At 46.1% G+C, this 26426-nt stretch overlaps 3 protein-coding genes across 5 annotated transcripts; 1 reads left to right on the plus strand and 2 right to left on the minus strand.

Moving 5' to 3' along the window:
* Positions 1-3507: 3507 nt before the first annotated feature.
* On the minus strand, positions 3508-21183 carry LOC123334523. Its single transcript, XM_044946274.2, has 3 exons — positions 21143-21183; positions 20572-21063; positions 3508-4123 (listed from the first exon to the last, which is right to left on the minus strand). The coding sequence occupies exons 1-3, from the start codon at positions 21181-21183 to the stop codon at positions 3820-3822; spliced, it is 837 nt and encodes a 278-aa protein (XP_044802209.2). The 3' UTR covers positions 3508-3819.
* Positions 21116-23502, minus strand: LOC123334525. Its single transcript, XM_044946279.2, has 2 exons — positions 22935-23502; positions 21116-21420 (listed from the first exon to the last, which is right to left on the minus strand). Exons 1-2 carry the CDS (start codon positions 23500-23502, stop codon positions 21317-21319), a joined length of 672 nt encoding a protein of 223 aa, XP_044802214.2. The 3' UTR covers positions 21116-21316.
* Positions 21309-22936, plus strand: LOC102394014. Of its 3 annotated transcripts, XM_044946278.1 has the most exons (4): positions 21309-21450; positions 21815-21927; positions 22051-22392; positions 22702-22936. In XM_044946278.1, the coding sequence occupies exons 1-4, from the start codon at positions 21372-21374 to the stop codon at positions 22834-22836; spliced, it is 669 nt and encodes a 222-aa protein (XP_044802213.1). In that variant the 5' UTR covers positions 21309-21371; the 3' UTR covers positions 22837-22936. The 3 variants fall into 3 exon arrangements, with proteins under 3 accessions (XP_044802213.1, XP_025146241.2, XP_025146242.2); XM_025290456.2 differs by having other exon boundaries at positions 22051-22936; XM_025290457.2 differs by having other exon boundaries at positions 21815-21885; positions 22051-22936.
* Positions 23503-26426: the final 2924 nt, after the last annotated feature.

The following is a 26426-nucleotide window of genomic DNA, read 5'->3' on the forward strand; positions in this document are numbered from 1 at the left end:
TTCAGGTCTTTTGCCCACTTCAAACCTTGGCTCCCAGAGGTATAGACCCACTGAGGCCCCACCACTGGGGGCCCGGCTCCCTCTCAGGGGCTCACGGGGGCTCCTCTTCCCCCTAGCTGGAGACGACCTGGGACAGAGACTGGACAGACTCTGCTGCCCACTTGAGAGTGCTCACGGGGGTGGTCAGCAGTGGACACATGGGCGTGGGGTGAGGCACAGAGCACCTGCTGCAGTTGGATTGAGCTTGGGTTTTTAGGCGGCACTGCCTTTGATCGGGAGGCACGGGTGTGGCCATCTCTCTTCTAGGCTGGCATTACCACTGCTGTTGTTGCTCAATCACTAAGTCATGTCAGACTCCTTGTGACCCCCTAGACTGCAGCACGCCAGGCTTCCCTGTCCTTTATTATCTCCTGGAGTTTGCTCAAACTCATGTCCATTGAATCAATGATGCCGTTCAACCATCTCATCCTCTGTCATCCCCTTCTCCTCCCGTCCTCAATCTTTTCCAGCATCAGGGTTTTTTCCAATGAGTCAGTTATTCACATAATGTGACCAAAGTATTGGTGCTTCAGCTTCAGCATCAGTCCTTCCAATGAATATTCAGGACTGATTTCCTTTAGGATTGACTAGTTTGATCACCTGGCAGTCCAAGGGACTCTCAAGAGTCTTCTCCAACACCACAGTTCAAACGCATCAATTCTTTGGTGCTCAGCCTTCTTTACGGTCCAGCTCTCACATCTATACGTGACTACTGGAAAAACCATAGCTTTGACTGTATGGATCTTTGTCGGCACAGTGATGTCTCTGATTTTTAATATGCTGCCTAGGTTTGTCATAGCTCTTCTTCCAAGGAGCAAGCATCCTTTAATTTTGTGCCTCCAATCACTGTCTGTTTTGGAGTTCACGAACATAAACTCTGTTACTGTTTCCACTTTTTCTTCCATCTATTTGCCATGAAGCAATAGGACCAGATGCCATGATCTTGGTTCTTTGAATGTTGAGTTTTAAACAAGCTTTTTCACTCTCCTCTTTCACCCTCATCAAGAGGCTCTTTAGTTCCTCCTCACTTTCTGCCATTAGAGTGGTATCATCCATCCAGTTCTAACTGTTGCTTCCTGAACTTTATACGTTTCTCAGGAGGCAGGTAAGGTGGTCTAGTACTCCCATTTCTTTAAGAATTTTCCACAGTGTGTTGTGATCCAGACATGGAACGATGGACTGGTTCCAAATTGGGAAAGGAGTACGTCAAGGCTGTATATTGTCACCCTGCTTATTTAACTTCTATGCAGAGTACATCATGGGAAACGCTGGGCTGGATGAAGCCCAGGCTGGAATCAAGATGACACCACCCTTATGGCAAAAAGTGAAGAGGAACTAAAAAGCCTCTTGATGAAAGTGAAAGGGGAGAGTGAAAAAGTTGCTTAAAGCTCAACATTCAGAAAACTAAGATCATGGCATCTGGTCCCATCACTTCCTGGGAAATAGATGGGGAAACAGTGGAAAAACAGTGTCAGACTTTATTTTAGGGGGCTCCAAATCACAGCAGATGGTGAGTGATTGCAGCCATGAAATTAAAAGATGCTTACTCCTTGGAAGGAAAGTTATGACCAACCTAGATAGCATATTGAAAAGCAGAGACATTACTTTGCCAACACAGGTCCGTCTAGTCAAGGCTATGGTTTTTCCAGTGGTCATGTATGGATGTGAGAGTTGGACTGTGAAGAAAGCTGAGCGCCGAAGAATTGATGCTTTTGAACTGTTGGAGAAGACTTTTGAGAGCCCCTTGGACTGCAAGGAGATCCAACCAGTCCATCCTAAAGAAGGCCAGTCCTGGGTGTTCACTGGAAGGGCTGATGCTAAAGCTGAAACTCCAATACTTTGGCCATTTCATGCAAAGAGTTGACTCATTGGAAAAGACTCTGATGCTGGGTGGGATTGGGGGCAGGAGGAGACGGGGATGACAGAGGATGAGATGGCTGGATGGCATCACCGACTCAATGGACGTGAGTTTGAGTGAACTCCAAGAGTTGGTGATGGACAGGGAGGCCTGGCGTGCTGCGATTCATGGGGTCGCAAAGAGTCAGACACGACTGAGCGACTGAGCTGAACTGAACTGAGAGCCCATGTTCAGGGGGCGAGTAATGCTGAGGAAACAGGAGGATGAAGGGGGCAGATAAAAACAGAAGTGACTCCATCACAAGGCTGTGGCAAGGCAGGTGCTAGTTTCATAGCATTCATTTTCGTTTTCCATCAAGTAACAGAAGGAAAAAAGCAGGGAGAATGGAACAGACTGGTGAAAGGCAGACGTGGGTTTTCTACTACAAGAGATACTTGTTTCCCCAAAGCCCCTCCAAATTAAGAATAAAGATGATGAAAGGCAACAGGGGGTAAGCTCTTGGCCAGCTTCCCTCAGCAAAGCCACACAGCAGGGGTGCTCATTCAGCCCCGAGCCCAGAGGTCACAGCCCCCAGTGGCTCCGGGGCAGGCCCTTCCTGTCCTTTGGCTTCCAGGTGCCTGGCAGCCTGAGGCAATGCTGGGTTTGCAGACATGGCCTTCCTGTCTCCGCCTCCCTCGCCATGTGGCTGCTCTGTGTCTGTGTCCACGTTTCCTTCTGCTCATAAGGACGTCTGTCAGCTTGGCTCAAGCCCACCTAAGGACCTCGTTTTAACTTGACATCTGCAGAGACTCCCGCTTCCAAAGCAGGTTGCACCTGCCAGATGGCATTAGGTAGAACACACCTTTGGGCAGGACGCAGGTCCATGCGCACCAGTCATTCTGGGTCCCTCTTAGAGCGAGTTTCTGGTGTGAGCCAGTGCCTTCCACACTGCCTGGAACCCGCACCCCAAGCCCCGTCACCCCCGTCCCGTCCTGCGGTCTGTGCTCTTTCTCATTTGCCTGTGCCTGCGCCGCCCCCCGCCGCGTGGCAGCTCTCTGCCTTTGGTTCTGTGCCTGAGGGTTTGCACCACAGTCTGCTCCTGATGACTCCTGGGCCTGGAGATCCTGAGCTGATCCAGGCCTGCAGGGCCGCCCTGCGGTGCCGGGGAGAACAAGCTTCCCGCCCCTGGTGGGTCTGGGGGTTCCTGGGGCACCTGTGCTGGGAGAGGAGCTTTGCTCGCTGAGCCGAGGCCCTGGTGACTCGGGTCGGCTGGGCTCTGAGGAGGCCCCTGCTTCGGCTGCCACCGCCCAGTTCTCTGCAAACACCACCTCACTAGGAAACGCACTTTCCTTCCCTTTGGATGAGCCGTGCCAGAGGAGGCACAGCTGTTGCTGTGGGGACTGTGCTCGCTCTTCCGCCCTGCAGGCAGGACCGTCCACGAGTCAACTGTCTTCAGAGCCGCAGTGCTGGGGCGCTCATACACCCCAAACTCCTGTCACAGAGGGAGGGAGAGCAGAAGGGAGGCAGGAAGAGGGGAGACAGAGGGGGAGGAGGGGTGGGAGGAGGGGACATATTTAGCATGATTTTTGTAAAAAATAAAAACGGAGTAGCTATGATCCAGGTTGGAGGAGGAAATGGCAACCCGCTGCAGTATTCTTGCCTGGAGAATCCCATAGACAGAGGAGCCTGGAGGGCTGAAGCCCATGGGGTCACAAAGGGTCAGACATGACTGAAGCGACTGAGCACAAGCACACACAGGGTCCAGGCACCCACAGTGCAGCCAGGAGTCCAGTGTGGATGTGGTTCAGACACTTCCTGCATCGCTGAGAGCTTGCAGTTCTCTAACTGCATCAAACTCAAGACCACCACCGGCCCTGTTCAAAACAACACCTGTGAGCAGCGGCCACCTGCAACCTTGCAGCTTCAAAGTCCCCCACCCATACTCACTTAGCTTCTTCCAGCTCTGATCCGGATCCTTGGGAAGCATTTTCTGTCAGCAAGCCACGTGCTGCCTCTCTAAGCCCGCACCTTGTAAGCTGCAGCTCACAGGTCCAGTGCTTGGATCTGGGCTGCACACCCCAACCAACCCTTGATAAATGCCTCCTTATCACAACCGGGTCTTCACTCTTGGGCACTGGAGGGAAGAAGCAAGCAACCAATAGGGCTTTCGGTCCCGGGGGCTGACAGCTCTGGCCTCGTCCTGCCTTCTTTCTGGCGCTGGGCTGTTTGCCATGGACATGCGTGACCCTGTGTAGGGTTGAGATTTGACGTCAGATGATGAAGGAAGTGCATCAGAGAGGCCCCTCCTCCCCTTCCGCACCCTGACCCTGGCCCTGGGAGGACCCCGTGGTCCACACACTTGTGATCTGTGACAAAAACAACATACGGGGGTGGGGATGGGACTAAGTGGGAGCACAGTTTTGTAAGCTATTGAAACTGTGCATATTAATTCAGACTAGATTATTATAAATTGTTACTTGTAATACACAGAACAACCAATAAGATAATAAAAAATATATGTATATATTCCCTCCTCCCCAGAACAAAAATACTTAAGACAAATAGAAAACAAGCAGCAAAGTCGGCGGAAGGAAGTCCTTGTTTATCAGTAATTACACTAAACATAAGTGTACTGAATTCTCTAATAAAATACGCCAAAAAAGTGGAGACCACTCAAATGTCTATCAACTGAGGAAGATAACAAAATGTGTATCTATACAGTGGAATTTTATCCAGCCAAAAAAGGAATGATGCACTGACATATGCTGCAGGATGGATGAACGTTGAACACATTATGCTAAGTGAAAAAAATAGACACAAAGAGCTATGCATTGCATGACTGCATTTAGATACGTTATTAAATAGGCCATGAAAGCCGTACGGCCTATATTAGGTTATTGGGCCATAAAGAAGGCTGAGCACCGAAGAATTGATGCTTTTGAACTGTGGTGTTGGAGAAGACTCTTGACAGTCCCTTGGACTGCAAGGAGATCCAACCAGTCCATTCTAAAGGAGACCAGTCCTGATTATTCACTGGAAGGACTGATGCTGAAGCTGAAGCTCCAATACTCTGGCCACCTGATGCAAAGAGCCAGCTCACTAGAAAAGACCGTGATGCTGGGAAAGATCAAAGGCAGGAGGATAAGGGGACGACAGAGGATGAGATGGCTGGATGGCATCACCAACTCGATGGACATGAGTTTAAACAAGTTCTGGGAGATGGTGAAGGACCGGAAGCCTGGTATGTTGCAGTCCATGGGGTCACAAAGTCCATGGGGTCCATGGGGTCAGACACAATTGAGTGAACAACATCATTAATATAGGCAAATTCATGGAGATATTAACCTGCAGATTAATCTGAAGCTGTCAGGGTCTGAGAGGAGGGGGAAATGTGGAGTGCCTGCTAAATGGACACAGGGTTCCTTATCAGTTCGGTTCAGTTGTTCAGTTGTGTCTGACTCTTTGCGACCCCATGGACTGCAGCACACCATGCTTCCTTGTCTATCACCAACTCCCGGAGCTTGCTCAAAGTCATGTCCACTGAGTCGGTGATGCTATCCAATCACCTCATCCTGCCTTCAATCTTTCCCAGCTTCAGGGTCTTTTCTAATGAGTCAGTTCTTCGGATCAGGTGGCCAAAGTTTTGGAGCTTCAGCTTCAGCATCAGTCCTTCCAGTGAATATTCAGGACTGATTTCCTTTAGGATTGACTGGTTTGATCTCCTTGGAGTCCAGGGGACTCCCAAGTGTCTTCTCCAACACCACAGTTCAAAAGCATCAGCTTCTCAGACAGATGTGTCTGACACCAGGGGAAAAATGACAGTTGTGTGGCCCCTTACTCCACCTGCTGGCTCTCCATCCTCACCCTGTGCTCAGCCCCTGGCTCTGGCTGGCTGTCCACAAGCCCCGTGGCTGCGGGTTCCCTATTCCAGCACCAGGACGGTCTTCCAGGATTACGGCCTTAATCTTGGCCGGAACCATGGCTCTTCAAAGGGACCCCAGGAGAAGACTGATTCCACTGCTTTTACAGAGAAGCACATCGGAATGCTGGACACTGGGTGGATGGCCTAGGCCTGAAGTGAGGCTGCCAGATTTATGTTCTTTCCAGATGAAATGTGGAGCCGCTAGCAACAGGAGACCGGAGATCAAGCCGTGAGCCTTTGGACTGGGAACACTGACTCCAGGACCCGAGACTACCAGAGAACTCCTAACCCTAGGGAATATTAAATAGTGAGCACTCCCACCAAGCAAACCACTTCAATACAAGACCCGGCATCACACAGCTACCAGTAGTACCCTGTGCAGGACACCTCATCCAAACAACAAATAAGACAAAAATACACACCCAATCATCAGCAGACAGGATTACCACCTCACTCAGCCCTGCCCATCAGAGGAAAAGCAAAGAAACTCAGCACAAATCTCACCCTGTGCGAAGCTTACACAAGCCACTGGACCAACCTTATGAGGGCAGAAACCAGAAGGAAGAAAGATTTCAACCTTAAAGCCTGGGAAAAGGAGACTTCAAACACAATAAGTTTTAAAAATAATAATAATGAACAGGCAGAGAAATACTGAACAAATGAAGGAAAAAACTAGAAACACAGAAGTCCAAATAAATGAAGGGGAAATAGGCGAACCACCTGAAAAAGAATTCACAAGCATGATAGTAAAGATGATCAAAAACCTTGCAAACAGAATGAAGAAAACACAAGAACTGATTAACAAAGACCTAGAAGAACTAAAGAATAAACATACAGAGACAAACATACAATTACTAAAATTAAACATACTCTAGAAGGAATCCATAGCAGGATATCTGAAGCAAAGAACAGATCAGTGAGCTGGAAGATAAAATGGTGGAAATAACTGCTGAAGAGCAGAATACAGTAAAAAGAATGAAAAGAACTGAGGCTAGTCTCAGAGACCTCTGGAACAAAATTAAATGTGCCAACATTTGAGTTATAGGGATCCCAGAAGAAGCAGAGAAAAAGAAAGGGTATGAGAAAAATTTTGAAGAGATTATAGTAGAAAATTTTCCCAATAGGGAAAAGGAAATAGTCAATCAAGTCCAAGAGGTGCAAAGAGTCCCACACAGGATAAATGCAAGGAGAAACACACCATGCAAATGGAAAGCAAAAGAAAGCTGGAGAAGCAATCCTCATATCAGGCAAAACAGACCTTAAAATAAAAATATTATAAGAGACAAGGACACTACATAATGATCAAGGGATCAATCCAAAAGGAAGACATAACAATTGTAAATATCTATGCACCCAACATAGGAGCACCTCAATACATAAGACAAACACTAATAAGACATAAAAGGAGAAGTTGACAGTAACCCGAATAATGGTAGGAGACTCTAACACCCGACTCACACCAATGGACAGATCATCAAAACAGAAAGTTAATAAGGAAACACAAGTCCTAAATGATATATATTAGATGAGATGGATCTCACTGAAATCTTCAGGACATTCCATCCAAACGCAGAAGAATACACCTTCTTCTCAAGTGCACATGGAACATTCTCCAAGACAGACCACATCTGGAGTCACAAATCAAACCTCAGTAAATTTAAGAAAACTGAAATCGTATCAGGCATCTTTTCCAGCCACAACGCTATGAGACTAGGTATCAATTACAAGAAAAAAACTGTAAAAAACACAAACACATGCAGATGAAACAATAGATTTCCAAGTAACCAACAGGTTACTGAAGGAATCTAAAGGGAAATCAAAAACTTTCTAGAAAGAAATGACAATGAAAACACGACAAATCAAAACCTATGGGATGCAGCAAAAGCAGTTCCAAGAAGGAAGTTTATAGCAATACAATCCTCCCTGAAGAAACAAGAAAAACCTCAAACAGACAACCTAAATTTACACCTAAAACAATTGGGAAAAGAACAACAACAACAAAAAAAACTCCAAAATTAGCAGAAAGAAAGAAATCATGAAGATGAGAGCAGAAATAAATGAAATGAAAGAAACAATAGTAAAGATTAATAAAACTAAAAGCTGCTTCTTTGAAAAGATAAAATTGACAAACCTTTAGCCAGGCTCGTCAAGGAAAAAAAAGAATCAAGTCAACAAAATTAGAAATGATAAAGGAGAGGTTACAATAGACAATGGAAAAATACAAAGGATTATAAGAGACTATTATGAACAACTACATGGCAATAAAATGGACAGATTCTTAGAAAAGTTCAATCTTCCGAGACTGAACCAGGAAGAAATAGAAATTATGAACAACCCAATTACAAGCACTGAAATTGAAGCTGTGATCCAAAATCTCCCCCCCCCCAAAAAAAAAACAAAAGCCCAGGAGCAGATGGCTTCACAGGAGAATTCTGTCAAACATTTAGAGAAGAGCTGATGCCTATCCTTCTAAATTTATTCCAAAAAATTGCAGCAGAAGGAGTACTTCTAAACTCATTCTACAAGACCACCATCACCCTGATACCAAAATCAGACAAAGACAACACAAAAAAAAAACTACAGGCCAATATCACTGATGAACATAGATGCAAAAATCCTCAACAAAACTTTAGCAAACAGAATTCAACAACACATTAAAAAGCTCATACACCATGATCAAGTTGGATTTACTCCAGGGATGCAAGGATTCTTCAATATGTGCAAATCAATCAATGTGATACACCATATTAACAAACTGAAAGATGAAAACCATATGATAATCTTAATAGATGCACAAAAAGCCTTTGACAAAACTCAGCACCCATTTATGATTAAAACTCTTCAAAAAATGGGCACAGAAGGAACCTACCTCAACATAGTAAAGGCCATATATGATAAGCCTATAGCAAACATTCTTCTCAATGGTGAAAAACTGAAAGTATTCCCCCTAAGATCAGGAGGAAGACGAGGATGTCCACTCTCACCACTATTATTTAACATAGTTCTGGAAGTCCTAGCTACAGCAATCAGAGAAGAAAAAGAAATAAAAGGAATCCAGATCAGAAAAGAAGTAAAGCTCTGTTTGCAGATGACATGATACTGTACATAGAAAACCCTAAGGATACTATCAGAAATTTCCTAGAGCTAATCAGTGAATTTAGCAGTCACAGGATACAAAATCAATACACAGAAATCACTCGCATTTCCATACACTAACAATGAAAAACCAGAAAGGGAAATTAAGAAATCAATCCCATTCACCATTACAACAAAAAGAATAAAATATCTAGGAATAAACTTACCTAAGAAGACAAAAGAACTGTACACAGAAAATTATAAGACACTGATGAAAGAAATCCAAGATGACATAAACAGATGGAGAGATATTCCATGTTCCTGGGTAGGAAGAATCAATACTGTGAAAATGACTATACTACTAAACGCAATCTACAGATTCAATGCGATCCCTATCAAATTACCAATGGCATTTTTCACAGACCTAGAACAAAAAATTTCACAATTCACATGGAAACACAAAAGACCCCAAACAGTCAAAGCAGTCTTGAAAAAGAAGAATGGAGCTGGAGGAAGCAACCTTCCTGACTTCAGATTATACTACAAAGCTACAGTGATCAAGACAGTACGGTACTGGGACACCAACAGACATATAGACCAATGGAACAAGACAGAAAGCCCAAAAATAAACCCATACACCTATGGATACCTTATTTTTGACAAAGGAGGCAAGAATATACAATGGGGCAAAGACAGCCTCTTCAATAAATGGTGCTGGGAAAACTAGACAGTTACATGAGAAAGAATGAAATTAGAACACTTAGTAACACCATACACAAGGATCAACTCAAAATGGATTAAAGATCTAAATGTAAGACCAGATACTATAAAACTCTTAGATGAAAATGTAGGCAGAACACTCGATGACATAAATCAAAGCAAGATCCTCTATGACCCACCTCCTAGAATAATGGAAATAAAAACTAAAGCAAACAAGTGGGACCTGATTAAACTTAAAAGCCTTTTGCACAGCAAAGGAAACTATAAGCAAGGCAAAAAGACAACCCTCAGAATGGGAGAAAATAGCCAATGAAACAACTGACAAAGGATTAATTTCCAAAATATACAAGTAGCTCATACAACTCAATACAAGAAAAACAAACAACCAATCAAAAAGTGGGAAAAGACCTAAAAACACATTTCTCCAAAGAAGACATACAGATGGCTAACACACACATGAAGAGAGCTCAACATCTCTCATTATTAAAGAAATGCAAATCAAAAGCACAATGAGATATCACCTCACACCAGTCAGAATGGCCACCAACAAAAAGTCTACAAACAATAAATGCTGGAGAGGGTGTGGAGAAAAGGAACACTCTTGCACTGCTGGTGGGTATGGAAATTGATACAGCCACTAAGGAAGACGGTGTGGAGGGTCCATAAAAAAACAGAAATAAAACCACCATATGTTCCAGCAATCCCACTCCTAGGCATATACCCTAGGAAACCAAAACTGAAAAGACACATGTATTCCATTGTTCACTGCAGCACTATTTACAACAGCCAGAACACGGAGGCAACCTAGATATCCACCGACAGATGAATGGATAAGGAAGCTGCAGTACATATACACAATGCAATAGTCAACATGAAGTCACTCAGTCGATTCTTCGAGACCCCATGGACTTTAGTCCACCAGGCTCCTCCATCCATGGGATTCTCCAGGCAAGAGTCCTGGAGTGGGTTGCCATTTCCTTCTTCAGGGGATCTTCCTGACCCAGGGATCAAACCCTGGTCTCCCGCATTGTAGGCAGATGCTTTACCATCTGAGCCACCAGGGAAGTCAATGGAATAGTACTCAGCCATAAAAAGGAACGCATTTGAGCCAGTTCTACTGAAGTGGATGAACCTTCACATCAGCAAAAATAACAGTAAGAAGATGATTTAGTTTATTTAGCTGAGATTCAACTTGATGAAACTGCTCCGTTAACTCCTAAAAGGAAAATAATAATGCTTTTTAATTCAAAATCTCTATTCATAATACCAATCATAAATCTTAAATGTAATTTACATAGGAAGAATCTAAATGATATAATGATTATTCCCACAACCTCAACAATAAAAGACCTCAATTAAAAATCCATAGCAGGATTAACAAAAAGTCTATGTAAGATCCATTGAAACAACTTCTGCAGGCAAGTTTAAGTGATTCAAAGCAAACTCCTACTCCCTGAAGAGTATTTGATATGCAAACTGTTCTGCATATTTATACGTTCAACAAGTATTCTGAATGCCTACCTCATACCATGCACTGTTTTAGAGTCTACAACTATAAAAATGAACACCAAAAAAAAAAAAAAAAAGAACACCATTTCCTTCATGGAACTTAACACTCTGCCAAAGTAATCAAACCTTGTTTTAGCCTAACCTGTTTACTCCAGACATCAGAGGTACTGATAAAACCTTGAAATGAAGCAATTACCAATATAAAGTAATTGTCTTAATCTGGATTTTTCTTTTTTCACACTGTTACAGAAGATGGAATTACATGTAACATTCAACAATCCTGATTTACCATGTAATTCTTCTCAAAAACCTAAACATTCTGGACCCCCCCACATTTAATAACTGAAATTCCTCACTTCTTAACATTAAAAGCAGCTTAGGTTTTCTAACCATCAGCCAGTAGTATCAAAGAGGTTCTCAGACAATCTGTAGCTATAACTACACCTCAACCTTCGACCACTTCTCAGAATGATCCACAGTATGGTAATCACCTGATGCTTGCTGTGAATAGATTCCTATACCTCACTCCACACTAAATCACTCTGCAACAAAGCCAGAAGCCACATTTCAACAGGCTCCCTGGTGATTTTAATGTACAAGTTCAAGAGTACTAGCTTCACACATGTCATAAATGCCAGCTCCAAAGAGCAGTACTTCTTAAACTACAGTAGAAAAAAAAAAGAAAGAAAATCAAGTGGTATCTACAGTAAGTGGCCTCTGAGGAAAAACCCTGTAAACTGGAAAACAGTGAGAAATTTCTCACCTTTAACTCCAATACTAAAGATCTTAATAGTTACTAAAATAATACTACAAATACTGAAAAATATTCAACTTCATTAATAAAAATGCAAGTTAAAATTCATATGGATGACATTTTATATCTCACTGGGCTAGGAAAAAACATAAAATAATGATACCCAATGACATTATAGTAAAATCACCATACTTCAGTGATTTTAGAATGGATTCTTTCACACTTTAATATAACTGAAATCAATATGCACTGTATAATTAAGAGCATCATGTAACTGTTATTGACCAGACAGTCATAAGAAGCACTTTATCATATATATAACACCCCACACTGCTTCCCTAGTGGCTCAGATGGTAAAGTGTCTGTCTGCAATGCAGGAGACCCGGGTTCAATCCCTGGGTTGGGAAGATTCCCAGGAGAAGGAAATGGCAGCCCACTCCAGTATTCTTGCCTGGAAAATCCCATGGACCGCGGAGCCCTGTAGGTTATTGTTCATGGGGTCGCAAAGAGTCGGACACGACTGAGCAACTTCACTTCACTTCACTGCAAGACTTGCAGGGTCTTAGTTCCCCAACCAGGGATCAAAGCCATGCCCCTGCACTGGAAGCGTGGAGTCCTAACCACTGCCACGCCAGGGGATTCCAGCACCGTTTTTGAAAATTCTTACTGTGGTTAAGAACACACAGCACGAGGTGTCCCCTCCTAACGAACCCAAGGGCGCAGCACTGCACTGTTGGCTGTTAGCACAATGTTGCATAGCAGATGCTAGGACGTGTTCCCTTTGCCCGAAGAGAGACTTGATGCCCACTGGTTAACAACTCTCCGTCACCGGCAACCGCCACTGTACTCGGTGCTTCTAATGAGTCTATTTCAGATAGCCCACAGTAAGTGGAATCATGCGCTGTTTCTTGGGACTAGCTTATTTTCACTTATAGCATAATCTCCTCAAGGTTCATTCATGCTGTGGTATTTTGAGGTTTTTTTAAGGCTGAATAATATTTCGCTGTATGTATATACTACTGTATTTTCTCTTTCCATTCCTCCATAGATGGACGTTTAGGTTTTTTCTACAGCTTAGCTATTACAAGTAGGGCTGCAATGAACATGTGAGTGGAGACATTTCTTTAATATCCTATTTTTATTTCCTCGGGATGAATACCCAGAAGGAGGATTACAGGATCATACAGTAGTTCTATTTTAATTTTTTTGAGGAAATTCCATACCGTTTTCCACAGCAGCTTCACCGTTTTGCACTCCCACCGATAATGTACCAGGGCTCCAATGTCCCCACACCCTCACTAACACTACTCTTTTGGTTTTTTGATAACAGTCATAAATTGTAAGGTGATATCTCAACTGTGGTTTTGCTTTGCATTTCTCTGATAATTAGTGATGTCGAGCAACTACTCATAAACCTGTTGGCCATTTATATATCTTCTTTAGATAAATGTCTATTCAAGTCCTTAGCCCATTTTAAAATTAGGTCATTTAGTTTTTTGCCTTTTCATACTGTTCATGGGGTTCTTGAGGCAAGAATACTGGAGTGGTCTGCCATTCCCATTTCACGTGGACCACATTTTATCAGTCAAAGTAAAGAGGAACTAAAGAGCCTCTTGAGGAGGGTGAAAGAAGAGAATGAAAAAGCTGGCTTAAAATTCAACATTCAAAAAACTAAGATCATGGCATAAGCCCCCATCACTTCATGGCAAATAGAAGAGGAAAAAAAGGAAATTGGCAGATTTTATTTTCTTGGGCTCCAAAATCACTGCAGATGGTGACCGCAGCCAAGAAATGAAAAGACCCTTGCTCCTTGGAAGGAAAGCTATGACAAACCTAGAGAGCATATTAAAAAGCAGAGACATCACTTGGCCGATCAAAGTCCATATAGTCAAAGCTATGGTTTTTCCAGTAGTCATGCATAGATGTGAGAGTTGGACCATAAAGAAAGCTGAGCGCCGAAGAATTGATGCTTTCGAATTGTGGTGCTGGAGAAGACTCTTGAGAGTCCTTGGTCAGCAAGGAGATCAAACCAGTCCACCCTGAAGAAAATCATCTGTGACTATTCACTGGAAGGATTGATGCTGAAACTATAGCTCCTACACTCTGGCCACTTGATGTGAAGAGCCGACTCACTGGAAAAGACCCTGATGCTGGAAAGACTGAGGGCAGGAGAAGTGGGAGACAGAGAATGAGATGGCTGGATAGCATCACTGACTCAATGGACATGAATTTGAGCAAATTCCTGGAGACAGCTGAGGGCAGAGGAGTCTGGTGTGCCGTAGTCCATGGGGTTGCAGAGTCACAAACGACTTACCAACTGAACAATAAGTTTTTTGCTATCACCAACATTGTCTATGTACAGTGTGGAAAAACACAAAAAATACTTTGAGTCAAGAAATAACATAGAAATGGACACTGAATGTGAAGTTTCAGAAATACCTTAATCATTTTAATTGGCTTTTTCCTTTTAATGTATATTCCTAAGGCATGGAGAAGGCAATGGCACCCCACTCCAGTACTCTTGCCTGGAAAATCCCATGGATGGAGAAGCCTGGTAGGCTGCAGTCCATGGGGTCGCTAAGAGTTGGGCACGACTGAGCGACTTCACTTTCATTTTTCACTTTCATGCATTGGAGAAGGAAATGGCAACCCACTCCAGTGTTTTGCCTGGAGAATCCCAGGGACGGGGGAGCCTAGTAAGCTGCCGTCTATGGGGTCTCACAGAGTCGGACACGACTGAAGCGACTTAGCAGCAGTAGCAGCCTAAGGCATATGATAAAAACCTATGTCTATCACACCTAAAAGATATCTTCTAATAGGTATGAAATAAAAATTCTAAATAAGAAAGTACTGTGTCAGTTTTCTTTCTTAGAAACTCGTGAAATTATGGTGTATCATATGATAAATGGTGTCTATTAGACATTCAAATAGCTGGTGACATGTTAAGTAGGTAAACTCCTTTGAAAAGCAATATGGCAGTATCAAAAGCTAAAAAATAATGTGTATAACCCAAGAAACCTCATAATTCTATACTATCTCTAAGAGTTCATCCAAATGGTGGACTGGTTACAGAAATTATGACACAGTAATTAAATCAATAGAGTATTATAAACATTAAAAATTAAAATTATGTAGCATGGAAATGTTTATTTCATAATGCTAAATAAAAAGGAAAATATAAAAAATACATAAGTAAAGGAAAAAAGCATCTACTTTGCAAATACTAACCAAAAGAAAAATAGCATAGGAATATTAATATTGGACAAGAGAAAATTAAGACAAAAAGCACAATACAGGGTCATTATATAATGCTAAACAGTTAAATCACTGCAATTTAAATCTACCAGGATAATAATTCACTGTAATTTTAAACTTGGATGTAACTTATAAAATAGACTCAAATATAAATAAAAAACTGATAGAACTACAATGAGAAATTTTCAAATCCACCATCATAGGATTTTTACATAATTATTTAAAAGATCAAGAAGATAGAATCAGTAATAGGAGACTTTAAAAAACTAATCACAAGTATCACTTCATATCCATGAGGATGACTATTACATACTTTTTTAAAAGGGAAAATAACAACTGTAGGTGAGGACATGTAGAAACTAGAACCCTGGTACAGCTGCTGGGTAATGTCAGACAGATTCTCAAAAAGCTAAACACAGGCTTACCATGATTCAGCATTCACTCGTAGGCATATACGCAAAAGGAATGAAAACAGGGACTCAAATTCGTGTACAACGTTCACAGCAGCATTATATACAACAGATAAAAGGTGTAAACAACTCAAGTGTCTATGAACAGATGAACAGTTAAACAGATAAAATGCGATGATAAAACACAGATGAACAGATAAAATGTGGTATATACACACAACAGAATACTCAGCACCAAAAAGGAATGAAATTCTCACACCTGATGCAATACGGATGATACTTAAGGATATTATGCTGAGATAAGCCAAAGACAAAAGGACAAATATTATTATATGATTCTACTTTTATAAGATAACTATAGTAGGCAAATTTATAGAGACAGAAAATGGAATAGAGATTACCAGGGATGGGGAAAAGAAGGAATGGAGAATTAATATTTAACAGGCACAGAGTTTAGCCCATGTGGGATGAGAAAAGTTCTGGAAGTAAATGGTGACATGGCTGCATGACACTGCAAATGTTAACGTCATCATAACTGCACACATTAAAATAGTTAAAACTGTAAATTTTACATTTGTATATTTTATAATAAAAAATTATTTTAAAAACTAATCATAAGCTGTCTTATTTCAAGAAAAGATAAGGTAGTTATTCAGATCAATTCTTCCATAGGAAAAAATGTAAAAAGTGAAATGAAGTATTTAAAGAGTCAAACAAAGCAAAATCTTCTAGGACTTCCCTGGTGGTCCAGTGATTAAAAATCCACCTTACAATGCAGGGGACACAGATTCGATGCCTGGTCAGGGAACTAAGATCCCACATGCCACGGGGCAACTAGAGAGTCCATGCCACAACTAAAGAGCCTCTGTTCACCGCAACGAGGGAAAGCCCACGCACCACAACAGAAGACCCAGCGAAGCAACAACAACAAAAAACAAAACCCCAAAGCTTCCTAAAACCAACAAAGAGAGAACAAGACTTTAAAAGACTACAAATCCATAAAGCAATGCAGACTGGTAAGAGACCCCAGAAGCTGCTTTACTCAATCGCTAATCTTGAAAAAACAGAATCCATTGATTCCTGACACTGACAAGAGGAGTGGTGAAGTCCAAGGTCCATAGAAGGTAGGAAGTCAAACAGGAGACTGTCTTTGTAATAAACTAAGGACACCAACAATCTTGAGATCAGGATGGCCGGAGCAGGAAGAGCCCTTAGTTAGAATCACAGTCCAGACAGGAATCATCTGTTGTTGTTCAGTCACTCAGTCGTGTCAAATTCCTTGCAACCCAAGGGACTGTAGCATGCCAGGCTTCCCTGTCCTTCACCATTTCTCCCAGAGCTTACTCAAACTCATGTCCATTGAGTCGGTGATGCCATCCAACCATCTTGTCCTCCAAAACAGACTTTGAACCCAGCTTATGGTTCAGAACGGGCAGTGCTCTTAATATCTAAGCGAGCATACACGAAGGCAAAAGACATTTAAGGAGGGTCTTTTATGTATTTTAATGTATGAGGGTCCTTTCACCAGAAAGATACTGATTTTAAATTTGGATGCCTCAATAAGTGGTAATGGGACAATCTGGTTATTCATGGGGAAAAAATAACAGTAAAATTAGAACTATTTCTCATGTCATAAACTCCTGATGGATTAAAGAACTGAACTAGAACAGCATACACTTTTAAGATAAAGTAAAAGGGACTGTCATTACTATGTTAAGGGCAAACTTTCACAAGATATAAAAAAGGGCAAACTATAAGAGTGATAAATTACATCAAAATTGAAATCTTAAAAAAAAAGTCAAAAACTAACAGGTAACAATAAAAAAGAAAAAAACGAGACACAAATAGGGAGCAAACACATGCAGCACACATCACTGACAAATGGCTGGTGTCTGAAATCCGAGAAGGAACTCCCACCCGAAGGGGGCTCAACCGCCATGATCACCAGAGAAATGCAAATTGTAACCTCAACGGGACGCTATTTTATATCTATGCAGAGTGAGAAAACTATAAATGCAAACAGCACTATGTGATGAAAAAAACATGGTAAAAGAGCATCTCTTAAACACTGCTGGTACAATATGGTACAACCACTTCTAAAATCAGTTTGATGTATTATGTAAAACAGAACCTGTTATTCAGCAATTCCACTCCTATGTGAGGTGACAGAGAGAGAAAGAGAGACATGCATCTGTAAGACATGCAGCAAGGCTATCCACATCAGTATAATCTACAACAGCAAGAACTGGAAATAATCTAAATGTCTGTCAACAGAACAGGTAATTAAATTGTGGAATTTCACATAAGGGAATACTAACTATACAAAAGAGAAAACTATAAATGAGCTACTATAAATGAGCTAAGTTTTACAAATACCCACATGGATAAAACCCAAAATCATATTAAGAAACAAGCAAGTTACTGAATATATATAATACAATCCATATAAAGTTCAGAAACATACAAAACTAAATAACACACAGTCTGTATTATAAATAAAAGAAAGCAAATGACAAATCTTAGCATGGTTCCTCCCTGAAAAAAGAGAGGGGAATGCTATTAGAAAGTGAAAGTGAAGTCACTCGGTCATGTCCGACTTTTTGCGACCCCATGGACTGTAGCCTATCAGGCTCCTCCGTCCATGGGATTTTCCAGGCAAGAGTGCTGGAGTGGACTGCCATTTCCTTCTCCAGGGGATCTTCCCAACAACCCAGGAATCAAACCTGGGTCCCCTGCATTGCAGGCAGACGCTTTACCGTCTGAGCCACCAGGGAAGCCTATTAGAAGAAGCTGCTATTACTAAGGGTACACAGAATTTTAAAGATATAAGAGCAATCCTCTGTGTGTTAAAATAGGTGAAAAAAAATACAGGGATGGTGTTTGTTTTTTTTTAATTCTTACCATAAACATTACATATCCTTTCATATCTGAAATATTTAATAAATTTTAAAAACTGACCAAAACTACTGGAAAAATATATTTATATGTGAATAAAAATGAGATATAAAAATGTTACTATCAGGGAAATGGGATAGTATTTTCTTCATGTTAACATTTTCTTTAGTATCTTTTACAATGAACATTATTTTTTTTTAAGTATTTTTAATTACCAGGGTAAGCACCTATCTGATCACTAAGCAAAAGCTGATTTCCTCCTTGATACAAAGCTTCACAAAGCATGTTCACATCACTGTTTAGTTTGGACAGAAAGAAAGAATGTTCTTGAACAGATACAGCCAACTGCTCTTGTACTAAAGAAACCTCCTGTTTTACTTTTTCAGCTACTTCTTCCAGGTTTCCATGGGTTATAAACAATTCTTTTTTCTTATTCTCTCCTTCTAAATGTTGATAAAGCCTAAAATGTGGAAATAAAAATTAGAAAAATTTCTTAAGTCAGTACAGTTTTCAAAATTATAACCCACTATATTGGGGCATCTTTGGGAAAGCTAACAATTTGTAAATATTAATCAAACAATTAAAAACTTTCCAACTACAATACTATCTCATTACAGAAATACATATTCTAATTATTGTATCTGAATTCCCAGTTTTCCCATCTTCCAAGTTTTAGACATAAAATTCTTTTTGACTTTAACTGCCATTAACCTACTTCAATTAAAGTACATTTCAGAGATACCGCCCCAGAGAACACTTCTTTCACAGAACACAACTATGATGTAGCAAAATCGGCGAAGAACTTGAAACAGAAGACAGGTCTGAGTGCTGGCTGTCATGTAAGACCTAAGTCAAGTCAACCTTTGAGATTTAATTTTCACGTCTAACATCTACCTAATTTTAAAGGACTGTGGTAGACTTAAAAGAGAAAAATTGAAAATACAAGCTACATAAATATTAATAGTAAACTTGCTACTCCAGTCATGTCTACATTTGCTTGACAAATTAAATTCCTAATGAGCCAAGAGGCCATTGTAATACTTCAAACATTAATGGCAGAAAAATTCTACAGTACAAACGGAAAAATGTGAGGCGGCGGCACCTTCTACACATATATGACAAAAGTATCTGCTCTTAGAGTCTTCCTGAAACTGGTTCAAAGTGAAAAGTAGTGAAAGTGTTAGTTGCTGAGTTGTATCCAACTCTTCTTGACTCCATGGACTCAGCCTACCAAGTTCCTATGTCCATGGAATTCACAAAAATATGGGAGTAAGAAGCCATTCCCGTCTCCAAGGGATCTTGGGAGTGTGCGCAGCCAGTGTGGGATCCAGGAGGCCTGAGGGTCCCCTGCGCTCTGATTCTCGGTGCCCGATCTCCCGCTGCGGGAGGGGAACACCAAGGCGAGGAGTGGGGCCAGCTCCAAGGGGCTGGAGTCCAAGGGGACCTTGGTTTTAAGGTCCCTTGGTGGGTGACCACAGAAGAGCCTGTGGCCGCTGGTCTGTGGCTGCCCTCGGCTCTGCGGGGAGCCCACTGAGACGTTTGCTGGCTGTGGGCAGGAGTCCCGGGAACTCTACCTATGAGTCAGCGGCGGTACTAGGTGGAGCAGGACGCCCCAGGTGGGGACCCTGTGAAGGAGGAAACATAAGGGGCTCTATCTTGAAAGCAGGACTCCATCGTGGGTCGGACTGTGGACTTTGAGCTATATGCCCAGTATCCATGGAAATGGCATACCAATGGAAAACCAGACCCCTGGATGAAGGAGCCTCGGGACTCGTACCTAGACTGTTCCTCGCCTAAACGAATATGCTAATTATCACTAACAGAACAAAGTTGTAAACCCCATTACGCTTAGTGCGGTATGACCAGAGGTCTATTGATCAATGTCCACTGTTCAACTATCTAGGCTTATGACACATGAATCATGGCTTAACTTCGATGGTATCTCTCTTTTACCTTGTCCAGACTAGTTTCAAGGAATTTGGGGAGGTGGGTTTGGGCACGTACACTTAGGGTATCTAAGGTTTTCACAAAACTGGTCGGGGTCCTTGGCTAAGAGGAGACTCTGCCTTGGGCCTGCCAGTGTAATAATCTGCCCTCCGCCATCTGCACTGTCCTTCTAAGTTGAGTTGTTTCCTGGAACGCGTGGCTACAACACCTGGACCTGTTGTACGGCGCTGCTCCAAGGTCGACGAGCGTCCGAGTGGGGTTGGAGGCCACCCTTTGCTCAGCGCTGATCTGGAGGCCAGGCGCGTTTCGGGGGCGCTCCGCTGGAGTGTGCGCAGCCAGTGTGCGGCCCCGGAGGCCTGAGGGTCCCCTGCGCTCCGGTTCCCGGCGCCCGATCTCCCGCTGCGGGAGGGGAACACCAAGGCGAGGAGTCGGGCCAGCTCTGTCCGCGGGAGCAGGTGCGCCAGGCGCCGCGTGCGGGTGAGCGGACTCGCAAGCCCATAGAGCGGAGCGAAAGTGGCCGCGAACATGTTCGTGGAGTGGACTGTATGGGCCAGAGGCCCGGGGTAGGAAGAATGTGCGCTGGTTGCCAGAAGGGCAGCCAAAGAGGCGGTGAGGAGAAGCAGAAGCGGCAGCAGCCGCGGCAAAACCACCACCTACTCTTCTTAGCTCTCCTCTCTGCGAGACCGCGGCGGCGCCCGGCCTTTATAGGCGCCCCGTGCGTCACCCCGCCTCTCTGTGACGTCACGGGCACCTCCGGCCAGTCGCCAGGCGGATTTCACCGCTGCGCGCCGCGGGCCAATTGCGGGGCGGTTCTCTCCATCTCCCTCCAATCTGGCCCCGCCCCGGTCCCCGCGGGGTCCCTGAGGCCCTGGGGGGCGGGGCGGTGCATCTGAGAACGGGTCTGGGGAGGGCGCTCCAGGGGTTGCCATGGTGACATTGAACCTGCCTGGATCCTAACGCTCCAAGGGCTCCCTTGGCGTCTCAGCCTCCGATAGCGTCTGATAGCGGATGGAGTACAGGCGGTCCGCGAAAGCGAGGCGGTGTGCAGGAGGATGGGCTGCAGGAGATGTGGAGAAGGATAGAGGAGGTGAGATACTGGGAAGGGGGCGGGGGCTCCCATCAGAGGGTCGGGGCAGCAGAGGAAATGGGCGGCCGCCCTCTGCTGGTTTCCCTCCCGTCAGAGTGGCACCCGGCGCTGGCCGTTAGCCTGGGCGATCTGCAGTTCAGACTCGGCTGGCTGGAGGGCGAGGACACGTGTGGGTGGAGCAGTCCTCGATCCCGGAGCCACCATCAGGGGGGGAGCCACCATCAGGGGACACTGTCTTCCGACACTACTATTCAGAACTCATACACATGGTGAAGGTCAGGCCAGCTCCGCCCCCGCTTCCAGGCCCCCTTCCCGGGGTTGGGGGGCACTCGGACGACCGGCCTTCGTACTGTGAACCTGTCAGGCTTCCAGGAAGCCCCGGAAGTTGAGGAAGAAGCTCTCCAGCTCCTGAACCCGCGCCTCCTGCCGCCCCAGGTGCTCGGCGTTTTCTTGTGGTGCCTCCACCTCCCCCTCCAGGTGGGACAACCTGTCCCCGAGCAGCTCCAGCTCAGCCAATGAGTCCTCTGTGCGTGGGGCCTGGGGCTCTCCTGGGACATGGCCACGGGTGCCCTGCTCAACGTCAGCCATTCCACTTGGCAGCTCTTTCAGCCTCTCCTGTCCGAAGGCAGGGCATCCCTCTCGCCCTCTGGAGAGAACTCTCCAGAAGACCAAGACACCCCAGCACTGGAAGAGCCAGCTAAACCTGGTCCCAGGCCAGCGGTCTCCAGGCCCACGGCCCATCAGTACCTCAGCACTGAGACCCACCAGGGGGACCACACCCTGCACGGCTCCAAGCACCAGCCACGAGACGCTGGCGTTTCCGAGCCTGTCTCCCAGGAACGCAGCCACCACCAAAGCCTGCAGAGACAGCCCCCTACCCGGCCCCCGCGGTGGAAGGCCGAGGCCCGCCGGGGCCAGGGGTCTCGGGTTGGTCCCCACTGGGTGAGGACGCCTTGCTTCTTTGGATGCAGGTGGCTCTCCCGCCCCCATTTCCCGGTCTCCCGCCAGCCTCACCGAGTGATTGAACTGCTGCTGGGGGTGAGGGGCTGCTGGAGCCGGCCCTTCCCTTTCTGGGGGTCGGGGCGCCACCGGGGCGTCAGGGAGCCAGTTGGGGCCAAGGTTGCCTGGCTGCTTTGGGAGGGTTCCGAGGCCGACCTCCTCACCCTCTGCAGGCTCTGGGCGCTGCTTCTGGGAGAAGTACGCAGAGGTGGGGCACACACTGACAGGAGTGAAATTTTTCTCTTCCACCAGGTAGCAGCCCCTTCCAGCCAGCTCCCCTGGGCTGAACAAAGGCATCGAGGCCACAGGCAGACAAGGACTCAGGTGTCATCATGGGAAAGCTCTGGGCTGGGTTTCCGGCCGGCATGTGGGAAGGTTCCTGAATGAGGGGGTGCGGGGGATGGCCGCTGCCCTTGAGGGGGAGAAGGGTCAGTGCTGAAAGGCCTGGAGGGAGGGTCTGCAGGGCTGTGGAGATGGGCACGTACACTTAGGGCCTGTGGCTGCCCTCGGCTCTGCGGGGAGCTGGAGGCCAGGCGCGTTTCGGGGGCGTTCCGCTGGAGTGTGCGCAGCCAGTGTGCGGCCCCGGAGGCCTGAGGGTCCCCTGCGCTCCGGTTCCCGGCGCCCGATCCCCCGCTGCGGGAGGGGAACACCAAGGCGAGGAGTCGGGCCAGCTCCGTCCGCGGGAGCGGGTGCGCCAGGCGCCGCGTGCGGGTGCGCGGACTCGCAGGCCCACAGAGCGGAGCGAAAGTGGCACGAATACGAACGTGGAATGCACGGTATGGCCAGAGGCCCGGGGCAGGAAGAATGGGCGTTGATCACCAGAAGAGCGGTCGAAGAGGCGGCGAGGAGGAGAAGCAGAAGCGGCAGGAGCCGCGGCAAAGCCGCCATCTCGCCTCTCCGCTCTCTTCTGCGAGACCGCGGCAGCGCCCGGCCTTTATACGCGGCTCCTCCAATCTGGCCCCGCCCCCCTCCCCGCGGGGTCCCTGAGGCCCTGGGGGGCGGGGCGGTGCATCTTGAGAGCTGGTCGGGGGAGGGCGCTCCAGGGGTTGCCATGGTGACGTTAAACCTGCCTGGATCCTAAGACTCCAAAGGCTCCCTTTAGTGTCTCAACTTCGGATAGCCTCTGATAGCGGATGGAGGACAGGCGGTCAGCGAAGGAGAGGTGGTGTGTAAGGGGGATGGGCTGCAGGAGATGTGGAGAAGGATAGAGGAGGTGAGATGCTGGGAAGGGGGCGGGGGCTCCCACCAGAGGGTCCGGGCAGCAGAGGAAAGGGGCGGCCCATCTGGTCAGGCGGGTGTGTGCTCCCTAGACGGATCCCAGCACTCCTGTGCGGGTGAGTCTGTGTGCAACTGGCACAGCAAGGCCAAACGATACTGGATCCTCGGAATCTAGAGCAGAGAAAGGTTTATTGCTGCACGATGCGAGGAGACGCGTGGCTCCCACCTTAAAAACCCCAAACTCCCCAAAGGTTTCAGCAAAGCCCTTTCCTGGGAAAAGTGAGGTGAAGCGTGGTAAGTCGTTGCAAACTTCCTGGTGTCAAATTCTTTGTTCTTGAGGTCAGGTCATGGTCAGGTAACAGTGTTCCTGTAAATGTCTCTAAATGAATGCCATTCTCTGTTCTGACAAGAAAAGACAAGGTCTCAAGGCTCAACTTTCACTCTCCAAGGTCCACCTTCCTGGCTAAGGCCTTGGGGGGGGGGCGGGGTTGGCGCTCCCTGCTAGGGCCAGTCAGCCTGCCCAGGAGTCTTTGTCCAGCACCCAGTCTGGGTCCTCCCACTAGCACCCAGGCCGGGCTGAGGAGGCAGATCTCAGTTGGTGGCGCCCTTGGAGCCAGGTCCCCAGACCCTGTCCAGCTGTTATCTCGGAGGCAGCTAGGCACCCAGGACCCAGCTGGTTTTCAGTTTCCTCAGGCCCTCCAAACAGCAGGGGGTCAGGTCCCTCGCACGGCAGCCAGGCAAACCGCTGCTGCCTTAGGTCCCAGTGTGGGGACTGGGGAGACCTTCACTGCGGCCTCTCGGCCTGGGCCCGGCCAGCGGGCAGCATTGGCAAGGGCTGTGGAGCCCAGCAGGACAGAGCCCCTAGCCTGTCCCCCCACCCCCATGCACTGGCCTGAGGCCGGGTGAGCAGGAGGGCTCCGGGGTGAAGGCTGGGGTCCGCCTCTTACCTCCCTCTCTGCCTGACCACCACCACTCCCCTGACCGCTGGCCTAACAGGCCTTTAATCACCACCCTGGCAGTTTCTCAGTAATGGCTGCCTGGTAACGGTAGCTGTACTGGCCGCTGCACCCATGCCTGTCCCCACCACGCACTTGTCCTTTCTCTGTCACGCACTCATCCCTGGAGACGTCAGCCCCACTTGCTGGCACCGCGACCCTCCTGTCTGTATTTTCCACCGGACAGTCTGTTTTGTCCTTCGGCTACTGGTGCTTGAACTTCTTGCCTCCCGTTGCAAACACTGCTGCTCTTTTCCCCAGCAGCTGTTTCTTCTATGCCGAATACAATAAATACGAATACATAAAATGTCAGCTGTCCTGGTCTCCTGATGAAATGGGCTCACAGAAAGTAGGCCCATCCCCAGGGGATAAATCTTGACTGGAGGAAAGCAGGCATGGCCCTCTCTTTCCTCTGCTGGAATGGTGGGGGTGGGGAGAACACATGACCCAGTTCTGCCCAATAGAGCTGAGAGGAGCCCTGTTTAGGAGGCAGGTGGTGTTTGGGAACGTTTCATCTCTTTAAAGGAAGGCGGGTGGTGGAAATCAATCATCACTGTTTTCCTTCGACCTGGTAGGGGGAATGTGATGGGAGGAGATGTAGCAGTCAACATGATGCTGTGAGGAAAGAGATAAGGAGAATCCCAGAGGAGCTGGTTCAAAGACCTGCCCTTGCTGACCAAATAAACTAATCAACCCCATAGCCTCCGGACTCCGGGCTCTTGGTAAGATCATCACCGCCTGCACTGAAGCCATGTTGGGCCAGAAGTTCTGTTATGGGATCCATTTCATTCATTAATTCAGAATAATTAAGTACCTTATTAAATATTTCTTGTGCTGATTCCACTTTCTAATCAGCAAAATCTGACATGCACAGAGATGATGAGGGCCAGTGGAGAGGATGAAGGCGCAAGGAAGAGGTCCCAGAGTGGACAGACTGTAGACAGAGCCTGAGGACACGCGGACCTGGGGCGCCACAACCGCCCTGCAGTCCACCCCAGTGGGCTTGTCCACAGCTTGCTAGCGGGTGGGAGAGACATTGGGGATTGCTAGGCGGCCTAGAGGTGGTGCTGGGGTGATGCACCCTTGGAGAGAGACCAGGGAGGGTCACCAGGTGGCCCTGGAGACCGGTCCAAAGGCAGAAGAGGGGCAGCCTCAGGGCCGACCCTTCAGGGCGCAGGTGAGGTTCTCCTTGGTAATAAGCCCTTTCCAAGTCCGCCCTGTAAACACTCCTGCTGGTATTTCAAACCAATGCAGGAGCGCTCCTCCCTGCCCTCCCAACACTATGCCCTCCAGGCATATCAGCCTGGTCCTCTGTAGACCCCACATAGGGTCTAGCGGGGGTCAGATGACTACATTCTGCCCACCACTGCTGATCTCTGGCTAGGAAGAGGCAAGGGTTCATAGCCTCCATTTTCCATCGCCATTTCACCCCCTCCTGTTCCCCTCCCCCTGGCTCCATTCAAAAAACTAAGATCATGGCATCCAGTCCCATCACTTCGTGGCAAATAGATGGGAAAAAAATGGAAACAGTGGCAGATTTTATTTTCTTGGGCTCCAAAATCACTATGGACAGTGACTGCAGCCATGAAATTAAAAGATGCTTGTTCCTTGGAAGAAAAGCTATGACAAACCTAGACAGCATATTAAAAAGCAGAGACATCACTTTGCCGACAAAAGTCCATGTAGTCAAAACTATGGTTTTTCCAGTAGTCATGTACGAATGTGAGAGTCTGGGAGCCCTGTTGGTTGGGTTGGCAGGTTTCT

Source organism: Bubalus bubalis, chromosome 7 (assembly GCF_019923935.1).
Source record: "Bubalus bubalis isolate 160015118507 breed Murrah chromosome 7, NDDB_SH_1, whole genome shotgun sequence".
Lineage (NCBI taxonomy): Eukaryota > Metazoa > Chordata > Mammalia > Artiodactyla > Bovidae > Bubalus > Bubalus bubalis.